The 20,164-nt window shown below is 40.6% G+C and overlaps 2 protein-coding genes across 3 annotated transcripts; both read left to right on the top strand.

Annotated features, from left to right (window-relative positions):
* Positions 1–4,863: 4,863 nt before the first annotated feature.
* Positions 4,864–5,931, top strand: rasd3 (RASD family member 3). Its single transcript, XM_031289154.2, has one exon. It carries the CDS (start codon positions 4,944–4,946, stop codon positions 5,577–5,579), a length of 636 nt encoding a protein of 211 aa, XP_031145014.1. The 5' UTR covers positions 4,864–4,943; the 3' UTR covers positions 5,580–5,931.
* A 3,848-nt stretch (positions 5,932–9,779) lies between these two features.
* Positions 9,780–18,188, top strand: plk1 (polo-like kinase 1 (Drosophila)). Of its 2 annotated transcripts, none has more exons than XM_036000851.1 (11): positions 9,780–10,522; positions 10,946–11,114; positions 11,457–11,601; positions 12,161–12,254; positions 12,363–12,588; positions 12,725–12,764; positions 13,655–13,752; positions 13,885–13,962; positions 15,760–15,914; positions 16,089–16,271; positions 17,314–18,188. In XM_036000851.1, exons 1-11 carry the CDS (start codon positions 10,160–10,162, stop codon positions 17,506–17,508), a joined length of 1,746 nt encoding a protein of 581 aa, XP_035856744.1. In that variant the 5' UTR covers positions 9,780–10,159; the 3' UTR covers positions 17,509–18,188. The 2 variants fall into 2 exon arrangements, with proteins under 2 accessions (XP_035856744.1, XP_031145352.1); XM_031289492.2 differs by having other exon boundaries at positions 9,782–10,522; positions 12,722–12,764.
* Positions 18,189–20,164: the final 1,976 nt, after the last annotated feature.

Below are 20,164 nucleotides of genomic sequence, written 5' to 3'. Positions count from 1 at the left end.
CAAATTGTATGTACGTGCTTTTTTTTTGCTACGATTTTTTACAACCGATTGTTTTCCCCAGGAATGATATATTTTATTTATTTTTTTTATCAATGATTCACCTTCATATTTTTTTTTATACGGTACCGCTGACGGTGACTACATCATATCTGTTTCCAGCAAAACAGAGCGAAAGCAGAAAAAGAAGAAAATGGTTATGTACTTATTTACCAATAAAATAAATGTCAGACTGACTGACTGACATGTGATGTGCATTCTTCTTAGAAAACAATTGGTTTTTAGAAATGTCTCATGATGTATTGTCTCTAGATGTGTATTATTCAACTTTTGTAGGCTATTCGTTAAAGAAAGAAAAGAAAATCACAATACTCAATACTATCGAATCGCATTACTTCTAGAATTGCACAAATTGCAAAAAAGCCCTAGTTGAGACTAAAACATCTCAACGTCATGATGGTCTGGCACAAAATGTTGAAGAGATATCCATAATGCCCAAAAAGTGAAGCCTCCTGACTTTGATGATCCACTTTTTTCCAGCTCCAGCATGACGTTTGTGGGTTTAGTTAATAGAATTGGATGGACTCCCCTGGATTTACGTTTTGTTCAGAATGCCATGTTGTTCCACTTCAGGATTAACTGTAATAACTTTGTAGCCTGGCTCCGCCCTCCTACGTTCTTCCGCTCAATTTTCATTTTCCTTCAGTACTCCGTCTGGGTTTGCGGTATATTGTTGGGTTTTCTCCGGTCAAATCTTAACCGGTCCAATCAGCGAACAGAGGGAGTGGCTGAGAATGATGAAGTTGAGGTTGTGACGTGCGCTAGTTTGAGTTGGAGTTGCGTAATGGTGGCAGAGAAAGATGTGGTCCGTAATGGCAACGCTGCCGAATATCCAGAAGTTAAAGCCCGAGCAAGAACAATCTTTGCTGAGTTTTGTTGGTGGCCATGATGTTGTGGCCCTCCTACCCACGGGGTTCGGGAAAAGTTTGATTTTCCAGCTAGCTCCGTTAGTGGTGAAGGAGTTGGCTAAGGCGAACGCTAGTGATGCTAAGCCGATAGTTGTTGTCGTCTCCCCTCTTGTTAGCCTGGTCCTACCAGACAGTACGTAGGAGGGCAGAGCCAAGCTACCAGAGTGGCTCTGGGCAGATCCAATAGTTTTAAACTTCAACAGAGTACCTGCCTTCAAGAAAGTTAACACTTGTCAATGGAGAGAGGCCAGACTGTCTGTACAAATGAAATGTACGAGAGTCTGGTAGGACCAGGCTAATAACTTTGGTGATCATCTAACTTTTCATCTAGCGCCGCCTAAACTAAGATGGTCAACATGGTACATTATTTGCTACTTGCTAAACATCAGGATGTTAGCATTGACATGTTAGCGTGCTGACGTTAGCATTCAGCTCAGCAGCGTCACAGAGCTGCTAACGTGGCTGTAAACCAACTCATGTTTGTATTTTGGTTGAGCAGATACTTAAAAGCCAAGAAAACAGAGGTTTAATTGTTGTTCAGGCTGCAGAGGTGCTTTCTGTCCCCTTGAAAATCCGTCTGGCCTTAACTAGCTGGAGTCAAGAGTAAAAGTCTAAACTCAAATCACAGATTCATATTGTTTAAAGGCTAACTTTGGTAATATTTGATACATTAAACAAAATGAAAAATCCAAAACCAATGAGGAATTGATTCTATTAAGAATGTCTGTGTATCTAAAGCTCCATAGAGATCCATTGCTCCATAATTTAAGCCACACTGTTGCACTGGGTGTCATGTTTCTTTAAAAATGGGCCATCTTGGCTTCAATTTAGTGACTTTTCACAGTTTATCCAATGTAGCAATCATCTTTTTCTGATAAGAAATTCCATTGACATCATTTTTGCAGAATGCTTTTGTGTGTGGGAGAAGGAAGAAAGAGCCTGCATCATGTCCTCTTGAGATTTCACTGAGCTAAAACTGTACAAGAGAAAGGAAGGCGAGGGTAGAGTAGAGGGAGGTAACCTACTCCACTTTCCCCGTCCTTCTGCAGAGGAAACTCAGCTGTCCTCCTTCTTAATAAGAAAACACACAGTCATTCTAATGCGGGCCAACCTTTACATGTGTGTTCTGATACAGACAGAAGAGACAGGAACAAACCAACAAGCATCCTTCACTCTACACTGCGAGATCTCCGCATGTTTCCATGGTAACAGTTAATGGCAGGGATTGGGTTTGAGGAGGATGAATATTTTGGAGATGTAACAGACATACATAGATCAATAACCCTAATAAACCTTGTTATACTCATAGTCAATAACTCCAGATATAGTTTCTAAAGACACTTCAGACACTGAGTGAGTGTATAATAAAAACCTCAGGATACACAACCTCAAGATAAGCACATGTGATAGTCCCTAAACGAATTGGAGCTTCTCACACTAACGCAATAATACTCCCATTGCCCTTTCAGTCAGTCTGTGTTTGTGTGCTGTAATATGTAAGAGAAAACACATGGCAGGGTCTTGACAAATCTGTCTGCCAGAAACAGCTAATATGGCACCTGAGTGGAAGAAGGACAGGAAAATAAGCAGAGGTGAAGACAAAGCAGGAAAGGAATAAAGTTGAAGATGAAAAGAGAAGATGTGCAGCAAAAAAGTTATGGCTTACCATGAGATTTAGATTTAGTCTGCCCTACATTTATGCATGCGAGAGGAGAGTCCTGAGTGACAGTCAGGGTTAGACAAATAGCTTTTTCAATCTCTGCTTGGTAAAACTGTTCATGAGGCAGAAGAATATTATGGCTGTGAGAAAACCATGTATGCATCTCCAAAAGGTGATGCTTTTGTATTTTTCAGATAAACTGAAAAGTTGATATTTTTATAAGGCAGTAACTCATAAAACACATTCTGGACCGCAGGAAAAGCTGTGTTTAAGGGCACAGCTAATGGGGATTCTATAGGAAACTAAACTAAACATTCTAAATATGTTGGACACTTCATTTGTAGTTTCTTTGTTTTCCTGAGTTTGTGAGTCTAACAGTAATTTTCCAGTGTATACATCCCTTCTTAACTGTCCTAACCTGACTGTCAGGTAATGTCCTAAAGAATCTCCTGGTGCCATCTAGTGTTGATGAAGTTAAGTCACTAAGTGCACTATATGGCCAAATGTATGTGGACACCACTGTTTCTCAAAGTTTAGGCAAGTTACAGTTAAGGGAAATTTTATGGACATAATATACAATTATATTAGTGTCCAACTTTATGGAACTCGCACCTTTGTTTGGTGAATTCCCTCTTCTGTTTCAACATGGCAAAGCCAGGGAAAATGAAGAAATTGTTTTATCAGTTTGTTGTGGAATAACTTAACTGTCAGTGTCCTGCACAGAGGCCATCCAACACATTTGGGATGAACTTGAACGCCAACTGTGGCCAGAGCTGTATCACCCGACATCATTGGCCCACCTTAGGAACGCTTCTGTGGTTTAATGGGAGCAAATCCTTGCAGCCAGGTTCCAAAATCTTGTGGAAAGCCTGAAACCAGACGAGTGGAGGCTGTTATAGCAGCAGATGAATGCCCATTTTGGAATAAGATGTTCAACAATCACATGTGGGTACAATGTTAAGGTGTCCCCATGCTTTTGACCTTGTTTTGTACATGTAATATTTTATTAACACTCCTGACAGTATTGTTGAGAATTCACCTGCAGAGAAACAGATGCATTGTGGAGCAAGCAAGTGGTTGCTTTTGCAAAAAAAAAGCCAGAAATGCTGCAAAATCATGCCAAAAGACCTTAAAATCCCACAGACAGCCTGACGTTTGCATCCAGTGAAACTGCTGCTGCAATCGCAGTGGCTCGGCTTAGTTTGTCCAAAGGTTGGTTCTATTTCATTTCTTTTTTCTGTCTTATTTGCTCCCTTATATTAAACAGGTACTGACCTTCTTCAAGGGCAGCGATAACAAACAGAACAAACTAATGAACAAACCCAAATGCACACACTGACAAATTATCACAGTATCTGTTTACCCACCGATAGCCACGTCCAGCCAGACAGCCTGAGTCAGCAAGAGACAGAGAGGGAGGGTTTTGTTCTGTATGTGATAATAATGATACGCTTCAGGAGAAATCCATGAGGAGGTTATCTCTACAACCCTATTGATAATGGTTCTTCATAATCCCACTATTGCTACCCATCTGGTGTGCTATCAATCTGTTTGACTTTACCACACCACTATGTGCTTCTCAAGAAATCCATGTAGGTGGTCAACTCAGGCGGTAATCATCAGGCTGCGGAAATTATTTACTTTGATTTCTGAGTGATTAAAAATTCAGACCAAAACCATACTAACACTATACTCAAATGTATTTCCAGTGTTTTAATAACAGGAAGTGAGCAGCACATATGTGTGTGTGTGTGTGTGTGTGTGTGTGTGTGTGTGTGTGTGTGTGTGTGTGTATATATATATATATATATATATATATATATATATATATATAGAATATGTGTTTTTAGAGAAACCTTTCATGACTCATACCATGGTGTTACAGTAATATGACTGCACAGGTTGGACTATACATGGCTGCATCTTGGTTGGGTGTGCATCTCTTTATGACTGCCAGACTTCAGGCTGTGAGTTCCTAGGAACACAATAACAAAACCATGTGGTGATAATGGACCATGAAGAGCAATCTTGTGTGAGTCTATCTTATATGACTGGTGATTGTTGACGTACCAGTAAAAAGAGTGCTGTAACAGCCTGTATCCTTCTTTACAGAGAGAGAGAGAGAGAGAGAGAGAGAGAGAGAGAGAGAGAGAGAGAGAGAGAGAGAGAGAGAGAGAGAGAGAGAGAGAGAGGAGGGGGGGTGGGATCTTATTGGTGGAGAGCAGCGGCGGTCAACCTATAAATACCCAGCAGCTGCACCAGCGGAGGACTCAGGGTTAAGTTCGCCGCCAGTAGTTACCTGTCAAACACATCAGATCATGTCTCTGTCGGGTCGTCCCAACACGGTCCGGTTGGTGTTCCTTGGGGCCGCGAGGGTCGGTAAGAGCGCGCTCATCCGCCGTTTCCTCCACGACAGCTTCGAGCACAAGTACACGCGCACAGTCGAGGAGCTTCACGTGCTGGAGTACGACCCTGCTGGGTCTGGGAAGATGCGCCTGGAGATCTTGGACACCAGCGGTAGCTACTCCTTCCCGGCCATGCGGGAGCTCAGCATCCGACACAGTGACGCGTTCGCCCTGGTGTACGCAGTGGACGACCCCGGCTCCCTCGAGGAGGTGAAGCGGCTCCGCGACGAGATTCTGCGGCTACGGGGCGGCAAGAGCGCGCCAATCACCGTGGTTGGCAGCAAGGCAGATCTGAAAGACACCGAGGGTCGCGTGCTGCTGGCGGCTGATGTTATGGCCACAGTGGAGAATGAGTGGGACGCCGACTTCGTGGAGGCGTCCGCGCGCACCGGTGTTAACACGGTCGGAGTGTTTCGCGCGCTGCTGCAACAGGTGAACCTGCCGCACCGAGTGAGCCCTGCGGCGTGGAGGCGCAGAGACACTTTGCCCAGACGAGCAGTTAAGAAACGACCACCACTGAAGAAGAACAACAGCTGTGTCCTGTCATAAGAACATTTCCTCCGGACGATGATGGACTCGTGCTCAGGTGTTGCTGGTCATCACAGTCTGCTCTACTTTGGGCTGTCCAGAGGTGGAAAGTTGGAAGGAAGGTCCAATATGAACTACATGGAACTTTACTGTCTCTGAAGCTCTCGACAGTAATGGTAGTCAAAATGATTTATGGGACCCCTGATACGGGATATGCACTTTATTCGTGTTAAAAGATTCACAATGTTGTGCACATTTAAAAAAAATTCTTATGTTAATAAAATATTTGTTGTGATTTTTGTCTACTGTTTTATACATTCTCAATCCACCACACCTCAATCTTCTAACTACACTTAAACTAAGTTGACTTTGTCCAATGAAAGAGTGTGAGATATTTTACTAAAATAAAAGTATATAAAATAGGTTTTTTATTTACAATTTTACTTAAGAAAAAGTAGGCCCATTGGCAGCAAAATGTAGCCTATACGTTTAAAAAGTAAAAGTGGTTATTATGCAAAACGACCCTTATCAGTGTGACATAGCCTATATATTTGGATTATCAATATGGATACCTTACTGTATTTGCAGCTTTTTATATTGTAGCTGGTTAAAGTAAAGCTAATGAACTGCTTAATATAATGTACTTGGCATCATATTTTTAGTATGAACTTCAAAGTACCCTACCCTAACTAGTAACCATAGCAAATGTAGTGTACAAGTACAATATTTGCTTCGGAGATGTAGTGAAGTAGAAGCATAATAGAAATATTCAAGTAGTACAAGTATCTTAAGTTGTACTTAAGTACAGTACTTGGATAAATGATCTTCCACCACTGTAGCCAGGAGCCTTATGATTTTGTCCCTTTTGAAAGATATAAAATAAATCCTGTTATCCCCCTGTCCCCCTTCACTCATAGGCCTATCTTCAAGGACGTATATCAACATTCAACTTTGATTTTATAGGCTACGTATATAAAGACATAACATTTAGTCAAATACTTTCACCACTCCACATGAAGGACAGACCAAGTTTTTTCTGATTTCAGAGATGTATTTGGTAATGAGAAAGTTGTTAAGGTATAAGGAAATCACACAAGAATTCATCCCTGCTCCAAGCTGTAGGATTTGCGGTATGCTGTGAGATATAAAAGGTAGATGTATAACCGTAAAATAACATGAATAACACGGCAGATAGGCTACTGCAGATATGCTTTAAAATCTGCAAAGAAAATTTGTATTTTTTTAGTTTTATTAGAAAGCACATTTTTAAATTGTCATTGTGGGTAATTAGATAAATATCCACAGCATGAGGTTTTTTCTTTCTTATTCTTTCTTCATCATTGTCGTGATGATGAACATCAGCTGCCATTGTTCACATCAGCGGATGCATAGAGGAAATATTTAGATCAGTCAGCGCTTCATGAACAAAAATATCTCCTCTCTTTGCATGAAGCCACATCGTGCTGTTTTGGATGCAAAACACACCCACACACACACACACACACACACACACACACCTTCAAGTGGAACAAAGAGGATAAACAAGCCCACGGATCTCATGGTCATTTCATTCAGCTCTCCTCATCCACTTATTCTCCTCTTATCTTTACCTACTACTGAAAATAGATATAACACATCAATAAGGAAGAAGATATTAATATAGCTGCTGATGAAAGAGGACACACTAGATCTGTTTTGGTTTTGATTTTTTAAATGCCAATGATGTTGCTGCAGGATTACACATTTAAAATATATTGTTTGAGTGCAACCACATCTTTCACCAAATGGAGTGATGTAAATAAAAAGAATGAGTCTGGTACTGTATAAGTGCTGTAGTAAAAAAAAATTAAAATAACATCACAACTGCAATTTGCAGAGGTTCATAATACAAGCATGTGGAGTTTTTGCAGTTTTCTCAGTCACTTAAATAAAAAAAAATAGGGAAACAGGAATATTATTTTTTAAAAGATCATAAAGGTCACACATTAAGTAAAAAAATAAGACATACAATTAACAAAAATAGAAGTGCAATTGAATTAAATATATACAGTGCATGATATTTGATCAGCACAGGTTTCAGCAGAACTTACATTCATAAGCTTTCTGTATGGGCACCCTGTTTGCTAGTTTATTATGATTTTTTTCAAAAGGTTCTTTTTATGGGCATTTACGGTTTTAATGATAGGACAGCTCAGACATGAAAGGGGAGAGAGAGGGGGAAGACATGCAGGAAACTGTCACAGGTCGGACTCAAACCCTGGACCTTCTGTGACGAGGAATAAACCTCTACACGTGTGTGCCTGCTCTACCAAATGAGCTAACCGGCCACTAAAATCTCTTATTAATCCCACGAAGGGGGAAATTCACATTGTTACAGCAGCAATGGATAGTATAGAAAACTACAAAAAAGACACTAAAGATAAACAATAAATCTGTATAAGAAAGAGAATAAATAGTTGTATTTACAGTATTGCACATAGTCACATTATTGCACAGTTTATCAGTCCTGGTGTGTGTGTGTTTTGTCCATGTGGTCAACTGGGAGCAGTGCTGATTGTAAAGTCTGACAGGAAGGAAAGACCTGCGGTATTTCTGCTTCACGCAGCGCAGGTGCAGCAGCCTGTCACCGAAGGAGCTGCTCAGTGCCTTCAGAGTGTCCTGCATGGGTGGGATCTGGGATGAGTTCTCCATGGAAGATCATTTAGCCACTATCCTCCTGTCTCCCACCACCTCCAGTGTCAAGGGGGCATCTGAGAACAGACCCAGTCTTCCTGATCAGCCTGCCAGGTCTTTTCCTATCTGCCACCGCAATGCAGACCACTCCATAGAAAATTGTGGATGCAACCACAGAGTCATACAAGGTCCTCAGTAGAGGCCCCTGCACCACAAAGGACCTGAGTCTCCTCAGCAGTTACAGTCTGCTCTAACCTAGGTATGACGCTACGATAATGATTATTTTCAATTGCAGAATGTAGAGTAGTAGTAGGCTGCTACTGAAAATAATGATGGTAATTGGAGTAGGAATAGAACTCACCACAAGGCATGGTAATACCAGTGAGTTAATAGATATCTTAGATAGGAGTAGGCGCAGTAGCCTTCTTTGGGTGTAACCGTGCACCCTTCACATGTAGTTTGTGAAATGCTGCCCCTTACTGACAAGAAAACAAATCAATACCTAAGCCTCATATTTGATCTTTTCGACTGTATTTTTTTTTAAAACCAGTGGTTGTGGAATAAGTAGGCTATATTTTATTTAAGTTAAATTACCTATACCACATATGGCACAATGTAAAGTATTCAAATCCCAGTAAAAGCCCTGTATTTAAAAGTCAAATTAAGTAAAAGTACAGATCAGCAAAATGTAGCCTTCTTCTCAAACATAAAACTCTAGTGGCAGATTGAGACTGGCCGTGATATATTATTACATATTGGCTGATATGTTTGGATCAGAGGATCACACTGGTGTGATGCAAGTTAGCAGCATTTTTATTGTTGTAGTTGTTGAGGTCCATAATGTAACTACTCTATATAGCCTACTGCTGTTGGGTAGATTGACATTTTATAAACTCATCATTTTACAGGTTTTATACAGTATATAGAATTATAATCTGAAAAGTAAATGGTACTTAGCTGTCAAATAAATGAGTAAAAACACAATACTTCCTACTGAAATATAGTGGTACCATAGGGAGTAACCTAAAGTACTAGCATATAATGGAAATAGTAAAGTATACCTAAAATTGTACTGACGTAGAGCACTTGACCAAATTTACTTAGTTGCAGTCCACCATAACCAGTAGGCTAAGCTAGATAGCACAGTACTCTTCAGAAAGAGTAGCTTGCTTTCACTTTTGATAGTCACTTAGCCTACATTTTGTAATACAATGTTTTACTTAAGTTAAATGTTAAATGTGGACGTTTTTGTTATAGCAACATTGAGGAATTTACTTTTAGTTAAGTAAATAATTCAAAAACATTTTCTCTTCAAACATTAAATGACCACGTAAACCAACATTAATTTGTTCTCGACAACTGTTTTTAAATCCCACTCCGACTACATTTCCCGTCAGTACTCTGTTTCAGAAACGATGAGCGACCAGCAACCGACATTCAGCCAATCACATCGCAGAATATGGCTTTCTCGTTCAGTGATTGGCTATTTTTGCACTGATCTTCCCACAATGCTTTGCTGCACCGCCTTGGAATTCAAATCGAGCGGACCAATCAGAGAGCGCTGTAACGACCGAGGCAGCATTTTAAATTTGTACCAGAGACTGTTGTCAAAAGGCAGGACGGAGTAACGCTGCAGTCACCGAGGGACTAGTTTGGCGATTAGTTTCATGTCTGCCTCAGGTTTTTTTAATCTTGAGATTCGCATGCACTACATTTTTTATCGTTAAATCAAATGTTTGAATAACGTTCGCGTTCAAAGGTGGTTAACGTTAGTTTTGATTTGAATTCACAAGTGTATGGCAGCAAGCTAGCTTCCAGGGCTAAACTAACGTCGGTTAAGGTAGGGTTAACAATAGTTTGACCCTTGCAGAAATTATCGATACCTCGACTGCTGAAGAGTTTTAAACGTTTCTTTTAAAGAGCACAAAATGAGTGCAGGTATCGCGAAGCCGGCGAATCCGTCGGCACATGTCGACCCAAAATCAGCTCCTCTTAAAGAAATCCCAGATGTTCTGGTTGACCCACGCACCTCGAGGAGATACGCGAGGGGAAGATTCCTCGGAAAAGGTGGTTTCGCCAAATGCTACGAAATTACAGATATGGAGACGAAGCAGGTTTTCGCTGGTAAAATCGTGCCCAAGTCTCTCATTCTGAAGCAGCACCAGAGGGAGAAGATGACCTCCGAAATTGCCATTCACAAGAGTCTCAACCACGCGAACGTCGTGGGTTTCCACGGGTTTTTCGAAGACGATGACTTTGTCTTTGTTGTTCTGGAAATCTGCAGGAGAAGGGTGAGTGTCATGAGAAAATGCATGCGTTCTCTAGTGAACACACTTCTCAGGACCAACGGTCATCACGGCGGTCTCTTCCGTTGTCCTAACGTTACCAGTCCAAGTAGAGGTATCTTAAATTGCAAGAAAAGCCAAGGGAGTTTTGAACTGGTCGGTTAAAGTCCTTAAACGTAACGTTTTACCAGTTGGTATACAAAAATCCTTAATCGTTGCTGACCTTTTCCCCCTTTTTTTGTGCTGCCATGGTCATTTCCTAAATATTTGCTTTGAATTGACTTGTCCAGTCAACACTCCTCCTTAACACTGCATTATTGCCATGGTGGCCATGTCAAGTCTTGCAGCAAGAAAATGAGTTAGACTAACTTGGTCTTAAGTGTTTCATTAGTTTTCTTCGCCTAATCCATTTTTCTTTTTCCATTTCAGTCCTTGTTGGAGCTGCACAAGCGTCGTAAGGCTGTGACTGAGCCAGAAGCTCGCTACTACATGACCCAACTGCTCAAGGGTGTCCAGTACCTGCACAGCAACAGAGTCATCCACAGAGACCTGAAACTGGGCAACATCTTCCTTAATGATGACATGGAGGTCAAGATAGGTAATTTGCTCCGTTAAATTGCATATGATTTGACTCCAATCCTCTTGCCATACCTGAGAAGGGTAATACATAGCAGTAACATTTATCAAGACTCACAAACAAACCTGATGGTCCAGTCATAAATGGTTAGGGCCCAGCCCTCACGGGAATATGGCATACTTCCTGGATGAGTGGTTTCCATTGACTGGTGGGGAAATTTCCAAGGACCAAAACGCAAATACGTTTTTAATAGGGAAAATGGCACATTAAAAACATTTATGTCCTTGATGTTCACACATAAAGACTTTTTTTTTTTTTTTTTTACTCCGCTGATTTACCAAAGCTTGTCTGTCTCTTTTCTAGGGGACTTTGGTTTAGCCACTAAGATCGAGTTTGATGGCGAGAGGAAGAAGACCTTGTGTGGGACGCCCAACTACATTGCACCCGAAGTGCTTTGTAAGAAAGGCCACAGCTACGAAGTGGACGTCTGGTCGCTTGGGTGCATACTGTAAGTCTGAACACACAAGCACACCTGGTAGACACTTAACTGTTTTACAGTTGTTTCTTTTAGCTATAAATGCAAAACGTCACTATAAATCCAGTTGAGTTGCATTACTGGCCTTCTGTAAGTCATTTCGATATTTGGATATCGTGACTTGGATACCTGTTCTTGAACGGTTCCTTTTTCAATAACAATTTTATGAAATTTTAATTTGAAGAAATTACTCATGATGGCACAAATCTTTATTTTTCAGCTCCTAGTACGCGAGCCAATCACAAGCATTATTAGATCTTAGTAGAAGCATGCTTATTGGCTCAGTGACGCTGATGAGATTTACACCGTAGGTATTGAAAGTTGGTATTGAACGACGAGGCGTTTTTCCGTGCTCGATACTTTAGCGGCAATTTGATCGGTACCTTTAAAAGTATTGAGTTTGGTACCCAGCCCTATTCTTGGGAGAGCTACAACCAGCTATACCACAGGACAAACGTTGGACACGCATTGCAATAGTTCTACATGATTCAGCATAGTCGGATCAATGTCCTCCATGTCTGTATCCCCTCAGGTACACTTTGTTGGTGGGTAAGCCCCCATTTGAGACCTCCTGTCTGAAGGAGACCTACAACCGCATTAAGAAGAACAACTACACCATCCCCTGGGTAAGCCTGACTAATGTAGCACACAATGTTCCTTCAAAATATGATAGATAGATAGATAGAGCTTTTTACACATTCAATTTCATAATCTGAATTTACAACACTCTGCAGCACATCAACCCGTTGGCGTCGGCGCTCATCAAGCGGATGCTGCAGGCTGATCCCACCCAACGGCCTACCATCGCTGAGCTACAAGTGGACGAGTATTTTACGTCTGGCTACATCCCCACACGTCTGCCCACTACGTGTCTCACTGTGCCCCCGCGGTTCTCCATTGCCCCCTCCACAGCTATGGAGCTCAACCAGAGGCGCCCACTGACTGCTATCAACAACAAAGGTAATGGTCCCAGCAGTTAAAGACTTGACTACTTCTTACCAAAGAAGCCTTTTTGTCTACACATTATTTAAACAGTTCTGAAATGGTTTGGCTGCACAGGATATAGTGTTAATGACTTTGTTTCTCTTTCCAGCAGGGACCGAGAAGGGGGACACGAAGGACGAGCCTGTGCAAAGGTGATTAGGACAGATGTTTGTACAATGTTTGAGATGGAAGTAGGGCTGCTCAATTATGGGGAAAAATCCTGATCGCCATTATTTTGGTCAATATTTAAATCAGGATTACTCATTGGCTTTTGGAAAGATGTTACAGCTATTACATTTAAACCGTGAAACGGTTAAACAAATCAACAGTGAAAACACCTTTTAAACTGTGAAATTTCCCATAATACTTTTCCCGTTTTTGTTTTTTCTTCATTCAGTGTTTACTTGCAAAAAGTGTTGTCTCTTTCCTGGTTTTACAAGCTGCATTACAGTAAAATGGTGTCATTTTGTGAACCTACCAGACTCTTAGCTAGCTGTTCTAGGGCTGGGCGATGGGGAGAAAATCACATATTGCGATATTCTTGACCAAATACCTGAATGTCGATATTGCGGTGATATTCTAGGGTTGACAATTGGTGCTTTAACAAAATATCTTCACACTTATATTTTAGATATAATAATCATCAGTAATGTGGACATAATGTCTTAAATGGGGAAAAGGCAAATAATAGAACAGCCAGAACAGTCTGGTAGGTTCAGAAAAGTACATCACTTTACTGTAATGCAGCCTTTAAAACCAGGAAAAGACAATACTTATGTCATATTACGATATCCAAAATCTAAGACGATATCTAGTCTCATATCACGATATCGTTATATTGCCCAGCCCTAAGCTGTTCTAATATTTACCTTTACCCACGCAGTCATTAAATCCACATTACTGATGATTATATATAAATTTGATATAATTTGATTGATTCTATTTGATTTTCTCCGTGTCGCCCAGCCCTAGACAGGAGTGCTCACAACTTACTTGAATCCTTTTGATGTAATAACTGTTGTGACTTGTGTATTCTGTGTAGGGAGCCTGAGCCATCAGAAAACCATCTGAAAGACATGCTGCATCAGCTCAACAGCATCATTGCTGCCAAGCCCTCTGAGAAGGCGGTCATCTGCCAAGGTGAGTGCAGAGTCTTCAGTTTAGTCGACGAATCCTTTTTCGTATCAGTGTAGCACATTTTAGACGTTTGAATAATCTTTGTCTGTGTCAACATTGTAAACAAATATCTTTTTGTTCAATTTGTTTTTCTAGAAGAGGCAGAGGATCCTGCATGTATTCCCATCTTCTGGATCAGCAAATGGGTCGACTACTCTGACAAATATGGACTAGGTAAGGATTGGTTCCCACGTCCATCTGCCAGCTCGACGTTTTTTTTTTTTTTTTTTTTTTTTAACCTTATGTCCGATTCAACAATTTTTGTTCTTATGGACATTACAAAAACTAATTTGGCTATTTATAATGTTTACTGTCAAATGTAGGTAACGGACCGTCTCACAGGGTTTCCACGGGGTCTAAAAAGTGTAACATTTCAAAATTTTAGGCGTTAAAGTCAAATTCGTAAAAGTATTGTTTTAGGTCTTAAAGAGCTCATTATGCTTTTTGGCTTTTTCCCTTTCCTTTATTGTGTTATATCTTTTTTGTGCATGTTTATAGGTTTACAAAGTGAAAAAGCCCAAAGTCCACCCCAAAGGGACTTACCATCTCCAACAGAAAACACTGTTCACAAACTGCTCCAAACAGCTCTATTGTAGTCCAGCCTTTACTTCCGTAACACATTATAATGCTCGCCTAGCTGCTAGCGTGGCACGCCCTCATCCTCTGCTTCTGGCTGGCTAGCAGTCCTTACCTAGCTACTGCGCATGTGCAACTCCCAACAAAGATGGAACAGAAGTGGGATGTCTCACTCTGTAGCTAAAACAGAGAGCTCAACACACAGGGTGAAAAGAGGAGCTGCAGCAATGTGCAGTACAACAAATATATGGTGTTTTCTGACAATTAAACCATGTAAACCTATTCCGGTACAACCTCCAAATACAATTATGAACCTGAAAATGAGCATAATATGAGCACTTTAAATAATTTTAAAAGGGTCTTAAATTTTCCTACGTCCATGTAACGCTACCGCGTATTGACATTTTTTTCACCCCGTGGTGTTCTTTCTTTCGCTAGTCCATATATATTTTGCTGTATATGTGCAGATCATTATTATTCAGTGTCGCTTTTATTGAATTTTAATGATTTTATTTACTTTGCAAGTACTTTTGTGACTCTGTATTTCGTTGTGCCTTTATGTCGTGATATAGGCCTTCAGTTTCATTCATAAAGGTCTTAAATTTGACGTGTTGAAACCTGCAGAAACCCTGTTCACTGCTGACATTTTGTCTTGGAATGGCAGGAACAGCACAGGTGTAACTGGTATCATTAACGGTGGCTCTGTTCCGTTTTTAAGTGAGCCAGCGTGTACAATACCAGGGCCCTGAAACCTACACACCAAAATGGAATGCAGCCATCAGTGTCCTGCTATGAAATGTCAAACTGTGCCATTTAAGAAAGGTTGTTAAGTAACAGGAAATGGCTGTAGTGAAGTGCCAAATGTATGTTTTACAGGGTTCATATGTTTTGAAAAAGTTATGGAATTTGAAAAATGCTAATTCCAGGCCTGGAAAGATTTTGGAAACATAAAAAGACGTAGAAAGGTTTGGAAAAGTCATGGATTTTTTTTTAACACTGCATAATATGTGATTAATAAATGTATTTTCACGTTGTCTTAACCTCAACGTTCTATTCGGGGCGAGATATTACGACTCCCACTATGAACCACATACATTGTCCTTCATTTTATTGTTAAACCTCTGAGGGTAAACTTTAACACAGATTTGTATTCTTATTGTATAATGTCGACTGACATTTTCAGGAATACATAGTCATGGAAATTTGCCAAAAAAGTATTGGTTAAAATGTGTATGAACCCTGGTTTTAGGTAGTTTAGAAACAGCGGTGGCATTACGTAGTTAGTTACAGAGAGCGCTGGCGAGTTTCATTTTTAACCGTTAAAAATTCTTCAAAAAAACAAATGTAATTTTAAGTTTCTTTTTTTAAAATCAAGTTTCAAATGTGTATTTCCAGGTTACCAGCTCTGTGACAACAGCGTGGGCGTGCTGTTCAACGACTACACGCGACTGATCATGTACGCTGACGGAGACAGTCTGCAGTACATTGACAAGGCGGCCGCTGAATCCTACCTCAGCGTGCGCTCCTACCCTACCGCTCTCAACAAGAAGGTCAGTAGTCCACTTTACATTTACTTCCCAAACCTTGGACGACATTTTGTAATTTGTAGAGATAATGCTTTCCAAGTCACGCAGTCCGTCCACTTCCTTTTCTTTAACGCCACATCACACTTGATGATCATGATGGGGATTCTTACGTACTTGTCCTCTTTTTCCCCGTTCTAGATAACATTGCTGAAATATTTCCGCAACTACATGAGCGAGCACCTGCTGAAGGCCGGCGCCAACATGGCTCGGCGGGATGGGGACGAGCTGGCGCGGCTGCCCTACCTCTCCCTCTGGTTCAGGACCAAGAGCGCCATCGTCCTGCACCTCACCAACGGCGCCGTTCAGATCAACTTCTTCCAGGTTAGATGCACACTACATCTCCTCTACGGCTCGCTACCCAATTCAATGCTTTTTAGGTGGCCGCATTGCCTTTTAAAGTATCGAAAAATGCCTCGTCATTCAATGCCCAACTTCAATACCCGAGGAGTAAATCTTATCCGCGTCGGTGAGCCAATAAGCACGCAGCATGCTTCTACCAAGAACTAATAATGCTTGTGATTGGCTGTCTAACGTTGCACGTCGTAGAGGCAGGCAGGAAAAACTCCTTGTTTTTATAAAATTGGCATCGAAAAAGAAGTATTGTTTAGGAACCGGTATCGAAGTCACAGTACCCAGCCCTAATCTTCTCCCACCAGTTTTTTTTTTTAAATTTTTTTTTTTTTTTTTTTTTTAAAAATACATATAAAGCTGCTTACACACCAGACGGCCGACCGTCGGCAGAAAAGGCAGTTGGACTGATCAGTCTCCCTGAGTTGGTCAAAGAAATGCCTCCGAACACACCGAAGAGACGAGACGTAATACGTCTCCATAACAGCAGGCGGCGCTAATCTGTATTGTCGCCCATAAATGAAAACGTGGGTCTTGTTTCTCCGGAAATTCAAAGGCAGACTGTCATAGCGATCTTATATTGTACCAAAATAGTTCACCGAAACGTGTTTCTGAAAACATTTTAAGCGAGAAATAGGCCATGCAGTTGCTGAATCTGTCTTCAGTTCAGATCAACAAAGGTCAGTTTAAAAGATTTTCGTCAGATTTTGAGAGACTCTAGTCACGCTCATTCCGCTCCCCGTTTCCGGGTTAGCACTCTACCAATCAGATGGGTCATTGGTGTCCGACTGCCGGCAGTGCCCGCCCCGCCGATTTATACATGTCAAATCGGCCAAAAAGAAGGACGACTGCCCCTCGGACGGACGACGGCACGGAACAGACTTGAGTCACTGACCTCGCCAGACTGTCCAACGGCCGATTATCGGTTCTGTGTCTCCGGGCCTTAAAACGTCCTACATTAGCTGAATTTTGCCCACGCATTCTGAACCTGTTTTCATTGACCCCTCTCTACCAGGACCACACCAAGCTGATCCTGTGTCCGCTGATGGGCGCCGTGACCTACATCGACGAGAAGCGAGAGTTCCGCACGTACAAGCTGTCTCTGCTGGAGGAGTTCGGCTGCAGTAAGGAGCTGGCCAGCCGCATTCGCTACGCCAAGCTCATGGTGGAGAAACTGCTGGACAGCAAGCCTTCCACCGCCGCAACTTAGACCACCCTACGCCACACCTTCAATCACCGTCTTGTCTTTAATCACCGCCTCACCTCTTCCTGTCTGCCAGCTGCTCGGAGGACGGAACAGACCCTTAAATTATCCTGCATTTTCAAGTTTGCATTTTTATCCTTTTTTTCATGCTGTTAACAGAAACTGTTAGTTAACTTTCTTGATGAACCTTAATCTTGACAAACGCGTTTGTGCCGACATAATCTTAAAATGGCTGCAGACGAGTTGACCCTGTATGTTTAAATGAGACTAGGAGGAAAAAGATGGATGTCAGGTGTTCAAATCCTCTTGAAGTTGAAACCTTCTTCCCAGATTGTTTGTTTGTTTGTTCATGTATCAAGCGTTATCTTAAACCTAAAGCTGAGCGGACAAATGTGTGGTGGCGATTGAGACAGACTGGCTCTGTGGATGGGGGGAAAACACTTCTCTGGTCTACTTCTCTAGTTTTGTCTGTTTTTATCGTCTGTATGTAGAGAAATGGACCATGTTTATACGTCTTCATCATGCACATTCTTCCTGTGTTTTTACTCCTTTTTTATAAATCTATTTTAGATGTCTTGTCTTTTTCAACAGGACGTGCAAGCTTGTACATACTGCTGAATATGCATACTTGATGTAAAGATGGTTTAATTTTACCCAAGTTTAAATAAAGACTCTCTTGAACTTGACAAATTACTGTAGTTTGTTGTGCCCACATTTGTGGTTCAATGCTCATAATGCAAATATTGTATCTGTTATCTGCAGACAAACAAGACATTACACTACACATACAATACATTTGAGATTAAAAGTTTGTTCTTGACCAAGGAAACAATGCTTGACCAAAGAAGTCATTAAAAAGGTAAATTTGATCTATAGCAGCTAGGCAAACCTGTGGGAAAAAATGTCTCATCTCGTCAGTGTAAAAGATTTTATAGCCTATTTCTGTCTCAAAAGTATATTTCTCGATTATAGGCCAGCCATGACTAGGAAAGTAAATCTTATCTGCATGGCTAATAAGTAGTAAAACCAAGAACTTTTTAAAGTTTTTTTTTTTTTTTTTTTTCCTTCAGAAAACAAGCTTTCCACAAAAAATAGCCATTTTAGTATTGGTGCAAAGTACTGTGATCTCTGGATTCTCTACACCACTTTCTTTTTTAATTTTGAGAATATATATCATGTCTATTGCCCTTTATATGTCCCCGCCATTTTACACAAACTCTAGATGAACAACCTCAGGAGTTTGACTATGGAGACACGGAGAGAATTTTACAAAATTATGTTTTAGTAGGAGATGATTGTTTGCTGTACAGTCATTATACAAGCGCCAAGCTATCTTCATTAATGTCAGGACACTCTGAACCATGTAGAGCAGGGGTCTTCAATGTTTGTTTTTTAAGTCAAGGACCCCTTAACTGAGGGAGACAGATCAGCCAAGGACCCCTACATATATTACGTATATATATATTATGTATAAAATTAAGTTGCATATTAAACTGGGGCTACAAAAACGTGTGAGCATCCTAAATCTTTTATACATACCTTTTTAGTGGATATAATACTAAGCTTTTAAAATAATTGTTGGCATGATTTTATAAATCATGTTTTAAACATGTGGCACAGTGAATTCTAGGATTAACTATCTGTGGATGGCTACCTTAGTGACTAAAGGTAGTCACTAAGGTAGCCTATCAATTGTTTTTTTCACAAATATGCTGATTTTTATTTGCTCATAATATGTTGGATTTACGTTAAAGGCCCTGAACACCCACACAGGTGTTCATAGTTAATGTGGCTGATTGGACCTTTTCCAGGACTGCGTGGGTGTGGTTAGACTGAGTGATTGACATCTTGTGTCCACTGTTAGTGTTGTTGCACCTGTTAGGGCGGGACAAATGACACCTTTGTCATCCTTATTGGTAGAAATAATTTGTGCCCTAATAAGTTCCAATCAAAGCTCCAGCCCACCTTCAACATGAAAAGAGTCTAATCAGCCAGAATAACTGAAAACACGTGTGGGTGTTCAGAGTCTTTAAGACATTTTATTTTAACTTTCAAAAAGGTAACAATAATTTGGTGACCCCCCCTGCAGTAACTCTGAGGACCCCCTGTTGAAGATCTCTCATGTGGAGGAATCATTTGGCGCCTCCTGGCTGACACAAAGAGCCATTACAGCTTAATTTACGGTATTTGAAAATAAGTTACATACATTTCTCGATCCTCTAAATTACCTTTTTCTCAACACACAATTAATCAACATCCAGAATGCAATAATGCAACTAAAACACTCCATGCTTGTCTCAGGACGAACTGGTTTTAACTTTATAAAAATACGAGAATACTTTGTCACTCATACATCTATGACCTAATTACAGGTAGCATTCAAATGTGAATTATTATTATCGATCCTTTTTTTTGTATAAGCCAACATTGATAAATTTATGAATTTTCATGACCATTGTATGTATGCATTTTGTGTAAAAGCTGATTTTTTTTTAGTAGTCCACAGACTGTTGCTACGCTGACTGAAGTTTTGAAAAGTGAACTCAGTGTTGAGAACTGTGGGTTACAAATTGTAAATACAAAAACTAACTATACGTCTGTATTTAGGTGATGCTCATATATATACACACACACATACATATATATATAGAAATTAAACATG

Source organism: Sander lucioperca, chromosome 4 (genome assembly GCF_008315115.2).
Source record: "Sander lucioperca isolate FBNREF2018 chromosome 4, SLUC_FBN_1.2, whole genome shotgun sequence".
Classification (NCBI taxonomy): Eukaryota; Metazoa; Chordata; class Actinopteri; order Perciformes; family Percidae; genus Sander; species Sander lucioperca.
Note: the sequence above shows the minus strand (reverse complement) of the source record. Positions and strands in the feature narration are given on the sequence as shown.